This window comes from Petromyzon marinus, chromosome 3 (genome assembly GCF_048934315.1).
Source record: "Petromyzon marinus isolate PM22_M1 ecotype Great Lakes invasive population chromosome 3, UKy_Petmar_22M1.pri1.0, whole genome shotgun sequence".
NCBI classification, from domain to species: Eukaryota; Metazoa; Chordata; class Hyperoartia; order Petromyzontiformes; family Petromyzontidae; genus Petromyzon; species Petromyzon marinus.
In genome coordinates, this window is record NC_133669.1 from 1,354,352 (window position 1) to 1,370,567 (window position 16,216).

At 53.8% G+C, this 16,216-nt stretch overlaps 1 protein-coding gene and 1 long non-coding RNA gene across 16 annotated transcripts in view; one reads left to right on the forward strand and one right to left on the reverse strand.

Annotated features, from left to right (window-relative positions):
* Nucleotides 1–16,216, reverse strand: part of LOC116951124 (uncharacterized) — a 115,970-nt gene that overhangs the window by 67,179 nt on the left and 32,575 nt on the right. The window contains exon 1 of one of the 12 annotated variants that reach the window (XM_076072163.1): nt 2,722–3,385. The exons of the other annotated variants lie outside the window; for them this stretch is intronic. Coding sequence (XP_075928278.1) covers nt 2,722–2,881 — 160 coding nt within the window. The 5' untranslated portion in view covers nt 2,882–3,385. Of the gene's footprint in view, nt 1–2,721; nt 3,386–16,216 lie in introns of those variants that run through there. 12 annotated transcript variants of the gene reach the window in all.
* LOC116951146 (uncharacterized) overlaps nt 1–16,216 on the forward strand; it is an 83,290-nt gene that overhangs the window by 19,947 nt on the left and 47,127 nt on the right. The gene's annotated exons all lie outside the window — the stretch shown is intronic.

The window sequence follows — 16,216 nt, forward strand, 5'->3', positions numbered from 1 at the left end:
CACGCGCCGCCTCCGTTCCCCCGCGCCGCACGGCCCCCCGGCGTCCGGCCGAGCCGTCGCCCGGCCGAGCCGCCGCCAGCTCGTTCGTGAACGTGCGGGCCTCCCCCCCCCCCCCCTTGCTTCGTGCGGAGCGAGATGAAAATTTTTTCTCTCGCCAAGTCCATAAATCGGCAAACGGGCGCTGCCTCTTTATGGGAACCGCAACGGAGACGGAAAATTCGGTTGCATTGTTGCTTAAATCGATAGCGGCGAGAAACGCACCAGGGTCCGCGCTGGCCCAGGTAATTTGTGGAGTTTACGAGGGGGCAGGCGAAAGGCTTTCCAAGACGAGACACTGAAATGTGTTGTGCGGACTTAATGATATGCTTATTTTGGATCTCCTGTTTTACGTTCACATAATAAAATATTTTATGATAATGCGTGTTGTATAGTGCCCAGGACATGAGTAAGTGCACGAGGCAGCGTCTTCTGTTGCTCAGTGCAGGCGTCTGAAATGCCCTCCCTGACATCATCATCACCATCGCGGTGATATCTCACGCTACAATTTAAACACAGTCCCCGTGCTAATTTATTCACTGCGGTGGTTCAAGTGAATCCCTGTTTGTATCAGGTGCGCTCCTATTTTTTGTATTCAAATTTGTTTTCACCGCTTTTTTTTCAATCAACAAGCATCATCATCCTCCTCAGATGGGTGAGATATTCGTCACTGGTGTTGGCCGTGAGCGACAATCGAACTCGGGTCGCCGGCTTCGTGGCGCGGCGTGCTAACCGCTACACTACCACTTCCCCCATGAACACATACGTTCACACGCTTACACATACGCACACTAATGAAATGCAACGCTATCACAGTTTGGCAGGTCACGTTAAAAATATGAGAAACGACGATTATAATTATTGTTATTTCCGTGAGCCCACGGACACGGGCCCACGCGGCGACGCTTGTTGCAGAGCAACGCAAGAAGCTAATCGTCGCTCGCGGCGGCGGCGGCATGAGTCACGGCGAGCCGTCCCCACGCTGATTCCGCTGCCACCGCGCGCCATCGCCACGACGCGAGGGGCACGCGGGCGCGTGGGCACAAGGGGCATACAAGAGCACAAGAAGGGGCACAGGAGCACACAGATGCGTGAAGACGTGGGCCCAGGGATACACGGGCTCGTGGACGCGAGGGCATAAATATAAACACACTCGTAGCCTTATAACGGTTGAGTCGCAATGCTGTAGCGCGGTGATAAATCCTCTCTGTAATTTCGTAATGAAAGCAATGCCTCAGCTGTGTATTACTACCACGTGGGCATGCAGACGCATGGGACACGGGGGCATGTGTGGCGACGACTTTATTACATCTAAGGAAGTTTGAACGAATTTGTCCAGTAAACTCTAGATATGAGCACACGCCACTGGAAAAAGGGCAGCTGTGCTTTTGTGTGAAGTCGCCCTCGCCTTCCCTCCACCAGTGTAATGCAAGAACGTGTTGCTTACGTCAGAGCTGTGCTTATGCGAGGTGTGCTTATCCGCAGCTTTTTCTGCGCAGCGGTGACTGACTGCTCGTTGCCATTGACGGTGCTCGGCTGTGGCACCACTGCGGCTGCAATTCCCAGGAGATATTTTTTTTTTCAATGAACCGGCGATAAAATAAATGGCCCTGCTTACTCAATAGTATTAGCGTTATTAATCACAACAAGTTTGTTGGCGTAATGTCCATGGCTCGTAAGTCAACCTCGACACCAATGAATCATTGCTGTTGGCTAATGAAACATTTAAAATGCTTCACAGCTACCGAGGCTAACCTGAGCATGTTTTGCTCACAAGCTCCCCAAGCTTACACACGTCAAGAGCACTAACTTCATCATTATAATAGAAACACATTGAGGGCCATGGGCCAAAACATTTGCTACCCATATGATAAAGTAATCACTTTTTGTAATGATTTTGGTACAATGTTGAGCCGTGTCGTTTTGGCTTGTACCGGGTGTTCGGATCGATGTGTAAAGATGGATTCGGCTCCTGAACAAGCTCCCAGCGTGTGGAATGAAACGTCGGACGTCAGAGGGCCACGCGAGACTAAACTATTGTTTATTTTACCAGGTAAGGCCCACTGAGCTCTTTCGCTCTTTTTTAGAATACCACCTGACCACAGGTAGTATTCTAAAATACTTATCATGTGGACATTTATAGCAGCCACATACTCGTGATGTTGAGTCTAAATGTGATGGGAAAAACCGGAGAACCTGGAGAAAAATCCACTCGACCACACGGAGAACACGCAAACTCCAAATATACAGGCATCACGGTTGGGATCGAACCCACAACCCGCCTGCATACCGGTCGAGGTAGTGAACTTCTCGCCACCGCAGCAGCACAACCGAGAAGACGCGCGTGGGAGTATCGATGTGCTGCCTTGTGCAGGCTTTGCGGTTTCTTAAAACAGGCCGGCCACATTCTTCTGATGAGACTCAAAATGTTGAAACCAGCCCAGCGTTCGGCTGCTTAAACAAATTACTCATTTGCTTAAACAAATGTTGCTAGATAACACTGGTCCAGATGGTCCATAAGCTGATGGAATAAAAAAACAAAATGACTTGGTGAGACAAGTCCTTGCACGGTTACCGATAGTTTTATGTACGTTTCTGTTGTTCCGTAGCGCTAGCCACGGCCAGTGTCTGTCTTGCACCACCAGCGGCGCAGTCTCCTCGTAGTTTATTTATTCATTTGCTTACTTCGGTTTGCCCGAGACCCACGGCACGGATGAGCAGGGAGACGCTTGGTCTTGCAGGATGGTGACGCGCCGCCCGTGCCGCCGTACAGACGGACTGCGGGCAAGGACACGGCTCCGCTTGCTGCGAACGTCGTTACCCGCCAGACCCTCGCAGGTGGCATTGACCGTTTTGAGATCGCCTCTTGCCTGCCGAGTTGTCCTGGACGGCGTTCTCAATCGTGAGGCACGGACAGGTGCGCAACCTCTTCTCCGTACCTCGCTCGACGTGGGAATTGGCACCGGGTCACCAAATGTATTTCTCGGTGCCCGCCCCCGCACGTTCACACGATTCCTAAATTATTAATGGAGTTTCAGCGCAGCTTCCTGAAGGGATCCATAATGGCCGGGCTTGTTTTCGCGGTGTTAATTACCTTTTCCCCCGCTCGCTTTGCTGTGGCATCCTCGCCATTTCTTCCCCCGTTAAACTAATTGGCCAAAATAATTCAGCGCGGGGCGACACGCGACTTAAAAGGGCACACACCTCGCAGTGAGTTTCTGAACGCGGATAACTCGCGCGAGTTACGCGCGTGTTGGCGTGCTCGCTCTAACCCGCGTGTGTCATCTGGAAACACGAGACCCGCATCGAGCGCCGGTGGTCTCGGGGCAGGAAGTGCGTGACGTTGTTTTCCACGCTTGCGGTTAACCCAGCTTCCAAATTTAATAATTTATTTTCGTTACGCTCACACTCGCTGGGCAACAGTTGCCCAGCGAGTGTGAGCGTATCGTAGCGCCGTGATTAGTACAAGGTGAGCGTGTTGTTGAGCCAACTTCCCAACAGGCCCAGCGCCACGTAAGCTCTCTCCGTTGGAGCACAAGTCCAAGCCTATTGCGTCATTGCTGTGGTTTAATAGAGTGACTGGCCCGTGCCATGGGCCGTAGGACCGTGGAATTTCCACCGCTGGCTTTGTTCGAACCCTGGGGATGAACGCTGGCGCACGATCGTTTGAGCACTTTGACCCGAGGGGCTTTGACCTGACGGGCTATTACAAAACCGTCGACGCATCTTCGATTCCGAGGTGGTGTTGCGGCACGGTGAAGCGAGAAGGCCAGCTCCTCAAGCTGCTGAAATTGAGCAGTGATGTCAATCATGGAGGGGAGTGTCAAAACTTTATTGTCGCCAGCGGCAGCGTCGTCGTCGGTCACCTCGTCGCCGCGCTCACCGTCCGTTCCCTCCGCCACCTTCGCTGTCTTCCTCGTCATCGGCGCGTGGATCAAACGCCGCCCTCGGCGCCTGTCATTTATTGGATGCGAAGGAGCGTTCTCCGTGGGCAGTGGGGGTTATGTGAACCCATTATATACGAGGTATACAAATCGAAAATGATTGATCCTTACGTGCGCAGGCTTGGTACACGTGTCGCGAGCTCAAGAATCAATCTTCGTCAATAAAGCGATGGACGCGGCGTAGCAGCACCCCCAATATTTTGTCCTTTTTTTTTTTACTGGTCGATCGTGAGACATTTTACGGCCAAATCGGTCCGACGTCACGTTGCGTAAATTCCGGGGCGGCCCGGCGGCAGAGCGGGCGGCTCGCGGTCGGAAGCTTTGCGAGCTCTCAATGCTGGTGGTCGTCCCGCGGATAGACTCGGGCCTCCCCTCCCCCCCAATCCCCCGCAGCCGTAGCAATATTGTAATTCCTGCGACTGGCTCGGGGCTGTAAATGGGAGGCGGCGAGCGCCAGCGCCCGGGCGACTCGCCGGAGCGGGAGTGTCGCCGTGGCTCCACCGTGGCTCTCGTCCCCGGGCGTCGCTCTCGCGCCGTTAGCGACGTCGTTATTGTAACGACGTCGCGGGACGGGCGGTCGCCTTTATTTGTCGCCTGTATTTTACTTAATATCCCTTCAATGTTTAATCGACGTGTTGCATATTTTATGACAATTATAATTGTAATTGCCTCCAAATTGCGGCTCGTAATGCGAATATCTCGCCTTCTCCGCGCGCGGAGTGGTGATTACGGCGAGGGAATGGGATTCTAATGCCCACCAGCAGCTGAGAAAGGCACCCTCGTTCCAATTTCATTTTGCATCGTAGCCTTAATGTGCCTATTTGTTTGTTTTAAAAAGAACTTAGACATTCATACCGGAGTTTTATTTTTAATCGAAGGTTAATTGAATGCCTTACCGAGCGTGAAGCACCTCGGCCGCGTTTGCCGAGTGGCATCGCTCAGGGGTGGCGTAGCGCTCGCTACCTGTAGACACAGCCCGCAGCCCACGGAGCCTTCAGAAGTGACGTACACTTAACGGTGGAAAACGGGGCAACCGGGGCGGATCAAGACTCAGAGCACACACGGAGCTGGCAAGCACTGGGATTCTGGGCTTGAGATTGGCTCTCAGCCGCTCGTGATTAAACCCCGCCGGATTTTCAGGTCCAGGGAGCTGATGGTGTCATATCCGTCGTCGGTGACCGCACAAAGAACTTGTCTTGCTGTGTTGGGATTCTCGCTCGATTTGCCATCTCTGAAAATAAGGATGGTTGGTTTGTCTGCCTTGCGATGGACATAGCAGGGAAATTGTGCAATGGTGCACCTTTTTAGGTTGCGAATAATGAATAATAATGTTCCTTAAATAGGTCTCGGAAGTAGTTCTATGACATCTACTTCTGTGGTGGAGCGACCATTGCGATTGCAGCGGTCTGAACCCACGCTTCCCTCTGTGCTGTCCTCGCAATGCCCTGCGTGGCCATCGCCGACGGTGAGAAAGCAGTGGTCGACTTTTTATTTTACTTAATCATCAACAACAGCGGCAACAACAGGAGCGGGTAGACGCCAAACTAGCAACCGGTAGAAGCGTCACAATAAGGTGGCCTTCGTCATGACCTGGGGAACAGTAGGAGAGCGAGCAGGAGGACAGGGGAGACGGGAAAGAAGAGACGGAGACCAGGAAGGGCAAGGGACAAAGTGGGATGAGAACGGTCAACTCGGGAACGAGTTGCAAAACGGACTGGGAGGAGAGCGTTTGTGCTCGTCCACGCGGCAACTCTTACCACAGCCGCTGCTGCGCTCACGAGCGCTTGGGTGCACCGGCGCGCTGGTCGGAATCCCCAAGTCACATTCGGCATTGGCAGTAACTGGCGGCCAAAGCAGCCTTTGCCGAGAGACGTAAACGAAGCGCCGTTCAGCAGACTGGATAAATCCCGTAATTGGTGGCAGAAGATTAGTCCGCGGCCTAGTTTGGCTTGTGCAACAGAATTGCTGTCAGGTCACTGAGTGGTGGACCGCCCTCTCCCTTCACTGCGCCCCCCCCCCCCCGCTGCCCCCCCAAGTAATTTAAAGTTGCACATAGCAGCCGCTTTGTAGCTTGCGTGTTGTGCTCGACAATTTCCCAGCCACCGTGAGACTCTCGCGTCGTGTGACGTGGGTTGTAACGAGCTCTTCTAACAGCTGTTTTTAAAGCGCCGTGGTGTCCCATTACGAGAGCCCTTTTAAATCCACCTCGACTGCGATTCATCTCAATTCTGCAGGAAGGTAACCCGCATGGCCATTACAGTGCGTGTGCGCGTGTGCCTGCGTACGTACGCTCAACTTCTTTCCGCACCGCACGTAGCCAGCCGTGCTCATCGGAGGTGCGGCATTTGGCCGCCGAAATGGGAATAATTGAGGTGGCCCAGGAGAGGAAAGCGAATGCGGTGGCGTGCGTTGGGAACATCAAGGTTGTTCGCGACGTGGGCCGTGCGCGATGAGCTCAGCGCACTTGTGGCGCGTGAGAATCCTGTTGTCGTGAGCGCTAATCCGCTCAAACCACGAACCCTGTGGGAGTTGGATGAGGCCCTCAGCATCTTGGCATCGGATCTCCAAAGCACCCGGTTCACCCTGAACCGCGTTCACCTGTGTTTATTTACTTATCGAACTGTGAGCAGCTCTTAGGCGTGTTATGATCATTTAATATGTTCCCTCCGATGTGTTTTTTTTTGGGTTGTACCGCGTGTTGTTCGGCATGTTGTCCGACGTTTCCCTCCATGTCCTAGGAGTTTCTTCAGGAATTGAAGTACTGAAGGAGCATTTCCGGCACGTAAGGTTCTTCATTTCCTGAACAAGCTTCTAGCACGTCGAGCAAAACGTCGGACATCGTGCCGAACAAGACGCGGTTACAGACGGGAAACGCATCGGAGAGCTACACAGCCACAACTGCAAAAAACTGCGCAGTAGATTTATATTTCCCCTGCCTTTCACCAACCCCAGACACTACAATATTAACAATCCCATCAGAGCCGATTTACGGCACTTACTTTGCTTTTTGAGGACATTGTGTTCCAAACTAAAAATAATTAAATTTGATAAGAACCGCGGTAGACGTACAATCAATGGAACAGTACGCCCAAGCAGACGGGGCACGTGATTTCGTTGCGAGTTCTGGCTAATGTTAAATTGCGAATATCTGGCGCGCTTAATTGGAACGTAACTTCTGCGCCGTGTCCGTCGCGTGCCGCTCTCGCGTCCCCCCCGGCGTTGTGGAGCGAGAGGCGGCACGACGCCTCTCATCGCGGCGTAGCGGACGTGCGTGCTCGCGTGCTCGCGTGCTCACGTGCTCGCGCGCTTGAGCGCGGCCGGGAATTTACACGTCACCCTGCGCGGCAACGCAGGCGCTTTGCCCCCCACCAGCCTCCCCCCCCCCCCGCATTCTCTTGTCACGGGGAATTTCATCAATTAGTGGTTCGCGTGAGTGTCGGGGGGGTTAAAGAGCGGGGTTAAGTGAAAGCGGTGCGTTGGACGTGCGCGGCGGAGTCCGGCGCGTCGCGCGACGACGGCGATGCCACGGCAGCTGCGTGTACCCGGGTGCCCTTGATCCCTTCACCAATCCGCACTCACCAACGTGGTGAAGTATGGTCAGTGAAGGCCTTATTACACCCGTAATTATGACCAGGGTGGCCCGCTGGATTTAAGCCACGGACGTGCTACCGCCGGGCCTCGTCGCCACGGAGATGTCGCGGCATCCCTCATCGCGACATTCTGCGGGCGCGGCGTTCCCGCCGACCGCGCAAACCGCCGACGTTTGTTATCGTCAAAAAATGACGGGAGGCGTGGGATGCACATTTCCTGGCTGCTGATTCCGTGTCATTATATTGTCACGAAACGATAAGCGTACGCACGACACGGAGCGTCGGGCGTACGCCCGGCAATTTATTATGGTGCAACTCTCAGGGGCGGTGACGCGGCTGGACGGTCGCGCGTTCGCGGTTTAAATCCAGAGGGCCACCCCGGTTATAATTGCGGGTGTAGTAAGGCCTCGTTTGGCCATACTTCACCGGGCTGTTGAGCGAGCATCGCCGAAGGGGTCGAGAGCACCCAGGATGTCGCCGGTATAAGCCGTGGCCGAGGACTCGGCCCGCCGCATCCGCCACGCTCGCTCCACACCCTGCGTTCCGTGGAACGCTTCGCTACGGAAGCGGCGGCTCGAGGTGGAGCTCATTGCGGCGCCTCCTCGGGCGGCCTCTCCCGCCACGACCGCGGGCACGGTGAGTGCTCCCGCGTGGGGCGGCTTCGCGCCGACGTACCGACGAGCGTCCAAAAGCGCTGCTGAGCCCTCCGACGTGGGCTCCGTTGAATTCGGCTCAAAATGGAACTCGTCGCCCGAGGACGGGCCGGTGGAACTCTTTGAACGAACGATGGGGAGCGCTCGACGCCGTGAATTCGCCGAGTCCGTGAACTCCTCCACTCTCTCGCGTCGAGCGCGGGGGGCCTGAGATCCAGAAGCGAAAGATCTCGGCTGTGCTCACTCGGCGCTTTGACGGGGGGTGGGGGTGGGGGGCAGAGTGCGAGCACTCGGCAGCCACTCCAGAGCCGGCGCTGCAGGAGCTAATTGTCTTAACGTCAATTAGCGAGGTGCCGACGAACAGATGGCGAGGGTTTAATTGCGGCGCTTTACACCGGAGGTGACCCCCGCCGCCCGCGCACGCGCCGCCAGAGCTGCCGCGCCGTCGTCACCGCCGCGTCGTCGTTACCGCGAAATGGTGGTCAGGAAGGAGGAACCGGTAGTCGATTAATTACATGGGTATTTTTTAATCTCGGTGCTTAAATGGATGACTGCGTGGCTTTATTTGTTAATTTACTGTCGGCAGTGGTTTTTGCACTTCGCCATGAACGTGGTGTCCTGAGCTTGCATTTTGGGCCATGGTGAGTGATATCGGCACAGGTCCTGGGCTCTTCTTTCGCTGATCCGCGTGGCCCAACATGGTGAAAATACGGTCCTGCAACCCCCACGGACAAAATTCAATGGGTATCCCTTTACTTCGCAGCGAATTGACAACGGTCCAGAATGCGGAAGTTCTTCCGGTTTATTTTGAACTGAAAAGTGTTTTAGCCGAGCAATGAAAAAGAATAACTCCGGTGTGTGAAGGGCGATGCGGTAAGGAATTATTATTTTTCTTCTCGCGCGTGGACGCCGCCGCCGCCGCCGCTGGGTTGCCGCTACCGAACGGCGCGTGACGGCGCTCGCAGTCACCTTCACGGCGGTTTAACCGGGAACGGTGGGGGGGGGGGCAGCCGCCACCGTCGGGGGGCGGCATCCGCCCCACGGTCGCCCGCACGCTGAACGAGTCGTCCGTCCTGGCATGCGTTATTGACAACGCAAAGTCTCGCTTTTTTTTAATCCAATAAATCTTGAATATTCTTTCCCGCCCGTCCGTTCCAATCCGTGACCGCGCGCTGACACGGAAATCGCCGTGACCGAGAGATGCTGCCCGGGCGGGCGGGCGGGCGGGCGGGCGGGCGTCTCGCCAGAATATTCTAAACGTACATAAATAAATCCCGTACACGTATCGCGCAGCCTGCGCAAAGCATTGTCCCTTACATGCAGCGCATTTCCCTTCATCCCAGAGGTAATTTTTTTGTGCTATGCATAGTGTGGGCCATTGCCGTAGATCAGAGGGAGCTGTCATTGTGCCGAGCCGAATTTTTGTGTTCGGCTCCTGGTGTATGCGCCTTTTTTTTTTTTACAATCCACCCCGCAGCCTCGCTCCTTAAGTATGCCTGTATGACCTCAATCAATACACCCAGTGGGACATTACTTCATGCAGGTTTGTACGGCGGGCAGTCAATGGCTCCGGCTGCATTAATTAGGAGCGTGTGTGCGTGCGTGTGCGTGCGTGCGTGTGCGAGCAAGGAGTGAAGCGAAATATTTGTTGGGAATGCGGGGTTCTTTTTCAACCGCGGCCCTTTACATTTGCGCCTGATAGCAGGGGCACACACATTTAAAATGGGAATATTATTCGGGTTGTGTTGTGCCCAGCTCCTCGTGTGTGTGTTTTATTATAAATTATTATCACATTCATTCTACCCACGCATTTAAATGGGCATGTCATTCGTGCAGATTGGAATGTCAATGCCAAGTACCTCCGCGCTACAAATCATTGCAAAATAAATAAATAAATGGCGCGCTTATGTCCGCCAAACAATTAACGAGGATGCAGGAAAATTACTCCGAAGAAGTGTTCGGTCTCTTGTCTGACATCCAGGGAAACAAATATCCAGGACTCCTGGGCACAGAGACCTTTCTTTGCAGATCTGATATGAGGCCTTGAAGGTAAAGTGCCATTGACTGCACTTGAATAAGCATCACAAATGCACACACTATTTTCGTGTGCAAAATAGAGCAATGCTTTTCCACGCAGCCCTTTATACTATGAATCCACCGCGTGTTGAATGCGTGTCTTTTAAAAAAAGTAATACATTTCTCTTGGCAGCGTGGCCTTGCGATTGTGCGTGCTAATGAACACATTTCCTGTAGGTTTGTGCGCTTCCATTGAGTTCCAATTCGCTTCCCTGTCCCAGACCCCCGTCCCGACTGTGGAACAAAAATGCCCTCTTGTAAAGCCGGAGGAACCGAGGACGAGAGAGTTCACGTTCCAAGTAATAAATAATACGTAAATAAATGGCAGAAATCACGACGTTAATAAATAAATAAACTGCCGGCCAAATGAAAGACCTTGCAGAGAATCGAGAAAACCAGTTTGCATCGTGCCTGCATGTCATGCATTTGTTCACCACCACCATCATGATCAGCCAAGATGTATCCACTGCTGGATGATGAAGGCCTCCCCAAGCTGTCGCCATCTCTCACGACCCTGTGATGTAACAATCCACCCAGCGCCCGCGCATCCGAGCTGATGTCACTGCTCCGTCTCTACGGGGAGCCTCTCCTCGGACGACGTGTCCTGCCACTCCGTCGTTATTCTCGATCAGCGGCCATCGTCCCTTCAGGTGACGTGTCCTGCCTGGGCCCCGCTTACTCTTCTGAACAGTTGGAATGAACGTCGTTTGCCCGCGGTGTTCTTCAGTCAGAATCAGAATCTTTATTGATACTGCAGGAATCTGATGAGCCTTGAAGATTTTTTCACACACATCCTCGTTTCCGTCTCGCGCTTTAAATTCCAAGCGTGCGTCTCTCCACGCTTCTTCCTCCGCACACTCTTCCCTTTTTGTTCTCGTTTTTGGTCGGCCGTGTTCACGAACCGCACGCCGTAGGCAGTGGGCACAGCCACTTAATTCGCGGACACTTTGCCCCACAGCTCAAAAATACATGGGAAAAGACCTCGATAATCACATCGGATTTGTCAAGTCGCAAATTAAAGCATCAAGAGTCTTTTTTGAGCCCCGGCTTTGCAAATGCTGCCGATGTTCTAAAAAAGGATTTTGAAAATCAAGTTAATTTGTTTCACCAGGTGAGAACCAGGATAGTGTAATTTGCTAGAATTACCTGCGTCACCAAAATGATGAAAGATAAAAAAACAGATAAAATAAAGTCGAGCAAAAAGTGAAATGTTAAATGAAGCGAAAACTGTACAGGGGATCCTCGGTGCTAGCACTGAGCCAGCGCCGCTGAGAACCTGGGCTCGAACCCTGGGTTTTCACGTGCGTGGTGGGTGATGGCCTGAGACTCTTCCCAAGTGACTCCACCCGTGTAAGTGACATTCAATTAGTGTCCTTCCCAGCTCTGAGAATCGCAATTTGTTGGTTTCGTTAACATCCCACAAATAGCCATGGACTATTGAAGCGATGGGTGTCCTGAATTTGGATAATCCCAAAAAAACTCGAGTGAAGTGACAACATCGCTGGCTATTGAGCCTCTGCCCACAGGGTGATCAACTGCTCACTGCGAGAGCTCCAAAATGGATATTTCTCAAGCTCGCCACGCGACGCCGAGAGCACAACTGGAATATTTTCGCGGGGGCGAGAGCCCATCGAGGATGCAATGGGTGACCTGAGTCAAATTTTATATTTGTCGTGCTGCTGTCCCGCCGTTAGTCTAACGGCCAGTGCACTGGACTTGCCGGTGCGATCAGATCTCCCGGCAGTGTAAACGCCTTCACCGCACCTCGTTGATCGGTGGGGTAAAGTGGGGTTGCTTCCACCTCTCTCAAGACGATTGACCGGTGTGGAAGAGGATGCCAAATACCCTCCAGAGGAGCTCTTTGCCTCCCTTCTGCTGGCAGTGGTTTGAGCAAAGATATTGCAGGGCTGCACCTTTGCCAGGTCTATTCTCTCATTGCATGTCCGGAATCTTCCTCCCTGCCGTTCTCATCGATCTGCATCGAGACAAACACTTCACGAGTGGAATGCTTTTTGGAGTCTCAAAATAAGGTCGCACTCCTTGCACACACAAAGTGAACCACAATACCTTGCTGATCCCGTCAAGAAGCATAAACCATCGCACGAGCTTCCGTCATCCTCGCAGCAGCGGCTTCTGGTTGACCATCGAACAACGACGGGCACTGTGTCGTGTGCCTTCAGACGCGCTTCTGCGGCCGTCTGGAATGGTCTTCCGATATTAGGAAGCCACTGGAGCAATGCACTTTAAAATAATTTAGATTGAAAACTCATTTCTTTAGAACTGCTTTTTTGTTGTTTGCCCTTCCCCCGCACCTCCAATTTGTTGACGGTTGCCTACGTACGGTGCGAAAGAAGTTCAACATACATGCAGACGCTGTGGGGTCAGAGTTCACACTGAGAGCGAGGCTGCTGGCAACATCGATGAAGTGAGGGGCTTTGTGAACCGCTGTCACTGAGCGGCAGGGCTCGTTTGAGCTCCGGGTAACATCCACTGAGGTTAAACATCATTCGGGGTTCACTGGAAAAGTTTTGTGGCATTGATAAAACATTGCGATACATGACCCTCCTGTGAAAAAAAAAGTCTGGAAACTGGAAAAGTGGTGTCTTACCTGGATAAGTAAATGTCAGTATTATTGGTATCGTTACTGCACAGATCTTGGGTGCTGTATAATCAATGCAAAACTTGTTATAGATGTGGGTAAGTGCAGACACACTTTCATCCAGATGAACTATAACTCTGAAAAATATTGTGCAAAATAAAAAAAAAATCGGTGCCCTATAATGTCATACGTGCATATTTCCCATAAACATGTTATTCATCCCAAGAAATAAGATGTTCTCAATTATATTTCTCTCTAAATATAGGCGTGTGTTGGCGTGCGTTGACTTGTGTTGGCGTGTGTCGGCGTACTCCCTGCACTTACAACATGTTCTCTGGGCTGGTGTTTTTTCTGGCAGGGCTGCTCTTGTGACATGGCCAGGGAACAGATAACTTCTGTTCTGAAAACATCTGTCATGTCCCCTCCTTTCATGGCTATTGTCGTGGGCACATTATTCCTTGAGCTTGACACACAATTGCCCGTAAATCTGGCAGGTCCGATGTTTTTATTTGAAGCTGCAGCAATGGATTGCTTGTCGTGCTCTCGCCTTAAAAGGGAATGTTGGATTGGGAGTTCTCGTTCGCGTATCCAGGATGCGGAGCTGTAACGCGAGGGCAGCACCTGTGCCGGTAATGGATCCTGTCGGTAAATAATCTGTCGGTGGAGTTCCCCGTGCCCGTTCAAATGCCGCGGTCTGTCTCTGGGCGCGCGTGGGGGGGGGGGGGGTGGGTGGGTTTCGTGGCCGATTCTCACGCAGCCGTGAGACGAGACCAAATCCCTAACGCGAACGCGGCCGGGGATTTGGCTCCGCGTCTCCGCGTCTCGCGGACACGTTGACCCGGCGGTGTCACGGCCACTCGTTGCCGCGCTTGGCCGCTTCAACGGCGACGGCTCTCTCCGGTGCCAGCGCGGCTCTCACCGCCGGGGCGCGCGGGGTGGGGGCATGGCTTGGTCTCTCCGGCCCCCGCGGCTCCCCGGGCGGCGTCCCCGCGAGGCCCCGCCAGCGGCTGCGGTCGAAGTCGCGAGCAGCAGGCGGGGAGGGCGTGGGGCACGAGCGGGGGCCGTGGGGCGCGAGCGGGGGGGGGGGGGCGCTGTCCACCGCGCCGCTCCCGAACGCCGCCGAGTTGTGGCGGCGGTGGCGGCAGCGAGCGCTCACCCCCTGATTGGAACGGCAACGGGCTCGCGCCGCCACACACCTGGGTGCAATTAAGTGAGTCACTAATGAGCTGTGGCAACACATTAGTTACGGGCTTAATTATGCTCTCATGTAGAGTTCACTGAAGCCGGCGTACATTGTTTCTCTTCATTTACCCCCAATCAGATAGAACTATGCAGCAGGCGCGTGTTTTTATGGGGTCGAACTGTATAGTTCGGGGGTGCTGCTGTTCAAGTCGGTGATTCACCACGTAAGTGAGCGTCTCTGTCGGTGACCCTCTGTCAGTTGCGGAAATTCCACATTTCTATGACAAGGGCCGGTGTGTACATTTGCTGACTCCACGCAATGCAGCAACCAATTTTTTTTGACTTCCACTTTTGCATTGCAAGACCGTGGGTGATGACGGGGGGGGGGGGGGGGAGGCCTTCGTCCAGCAGTGGATAGCACATGGCTGCTGCTGACGATGATGACAACGACGGATGGTAGTGACGATTGAAGGCAATGAGACATTGCCATGTGCAGTTCGTGTGATTGTACGTGACCGTCCTCGTCGTGGTGGCGATGGCGGTGGCTCTACGCTCACACCGAGTGGACCTGGCCATTCTGGCCGGGGGGTTCACGCGTCGGCCGTGACCCCGGGTCACCGCCCCGGTGTCGCCGTGACCGGGGAAGTGCCCCGGCCTCCCTTGGCCTCTCGGCGTCACTGGGAGCAGATCTGCAGCTACCGGTCCGTCAGCCTCGCCACCGCCGCGGGGGAGGAGGACACGTCCACTGCTCCGCCTAAAGGCGTCACGTGGTTTAGAGAGTAACACGAATCATTTCGTTCAGACCTCACGGTCAGCCTCGTGGTTTGACGGAGGAGAAATGCGCGCAGGCTGCATGGGGTTACAAGTGCACCCGCGACTAGAAACCGGTTGGATTTCACGATTTGGTTATGCAAATTTCAACCTCCCCCTGCGTTTATATGACGTCAAACACTATTTCTTATAAATGATCGTTTTCCTGTGCGTGCTGGAGACCAGAGGCTGCCTTTACTGGAACTGAACGCCCGGCCACTCACCACGGCGGTGCAATGATCCTGCTGCTTGTGCCGAGCTTGTGATGCTCACGTCGGCTCTGTTGGCAATGCGATTCTTTATATTGGCAATGCGTGTCTTTATAATATAAAAACAAATAATAATCGTGATGATGACGATGCCTCAGTGGTGAGCCTCGAGGCTGGGTCGGTGGCAGGGAGCCGCTGGGTGCGCCGTGCACCACTACGAGAAAGGGTACCGCGGTGGCTAGGAGATCTCAACGACCTCACCTGGTACACAGGAGGCCGTGGGTTCCATCCCAACCCTGACGCCTGCTGCTGCTGTATATTTGGAGTTTGCGTGTCTCTCTCCCCGTGGTCGTGTGGATTTTTCTCCGGGTCCTCCGCTTTTTCCCTCCACATTTACAATCAAGATCACGCGAGTTTTTGGCTGCTATAAATTTCCACGCGATAAGCCACTTCGTTGGGCTATCATTTGTGGCCAGGTCGCTTCTTAAAAAGAGTGGTGTGGCTTGGTTGGCCTTACCTGCTAAAATAAAAATAGTTTTATAGTTTAAATGTCCCTTTGGCATCACTGTCACTGTGCCCCCCCCCACTCCAGCTCTTGTGCCCCCCACCGCTGCAAGCGGAGGCAGAGTCAGGCTTCGCTGCTGAGCCACACGACCAGCTTCTAAGAATGGCGCAAAGATCAAAGTGGCCGTCGTAGTTCATTTATTTATTTTAAAAGGGGAGGAGAAACAAGAGGTGGTGACTGAGAAGGTGGGTAGGGGGGACGGAGCTCCCCATTGCGAGTGAGGGCCCAGGTCCCCGGCTCCGGTTACCGGCTCTCTCGGGGTAATAATGAACGCCGCCGATGAGTCGCCGTCGCGTGAGCAGGTGGCCAGCAGCCTGGCTGGGCGCTTCACCGGCCCAGCGATCCCCGGGCCCCGTGCGCCCACAGCAGCGCTCGCGCAAACGAAAAAGGACAAAAAGGAAAAAGATTCCCCCGTATAGCCTTCAACAAGCTCTGGGGACCAGTGCTGTGAGTGAGCACCTATTAAGGCCGGCACGGAACACGGAAGAGGGTGTGTTTCCAGCATCGCGCCCAGCCGCCTTTGTCTCCCAAATGCTGACGTTTTCAAACCGC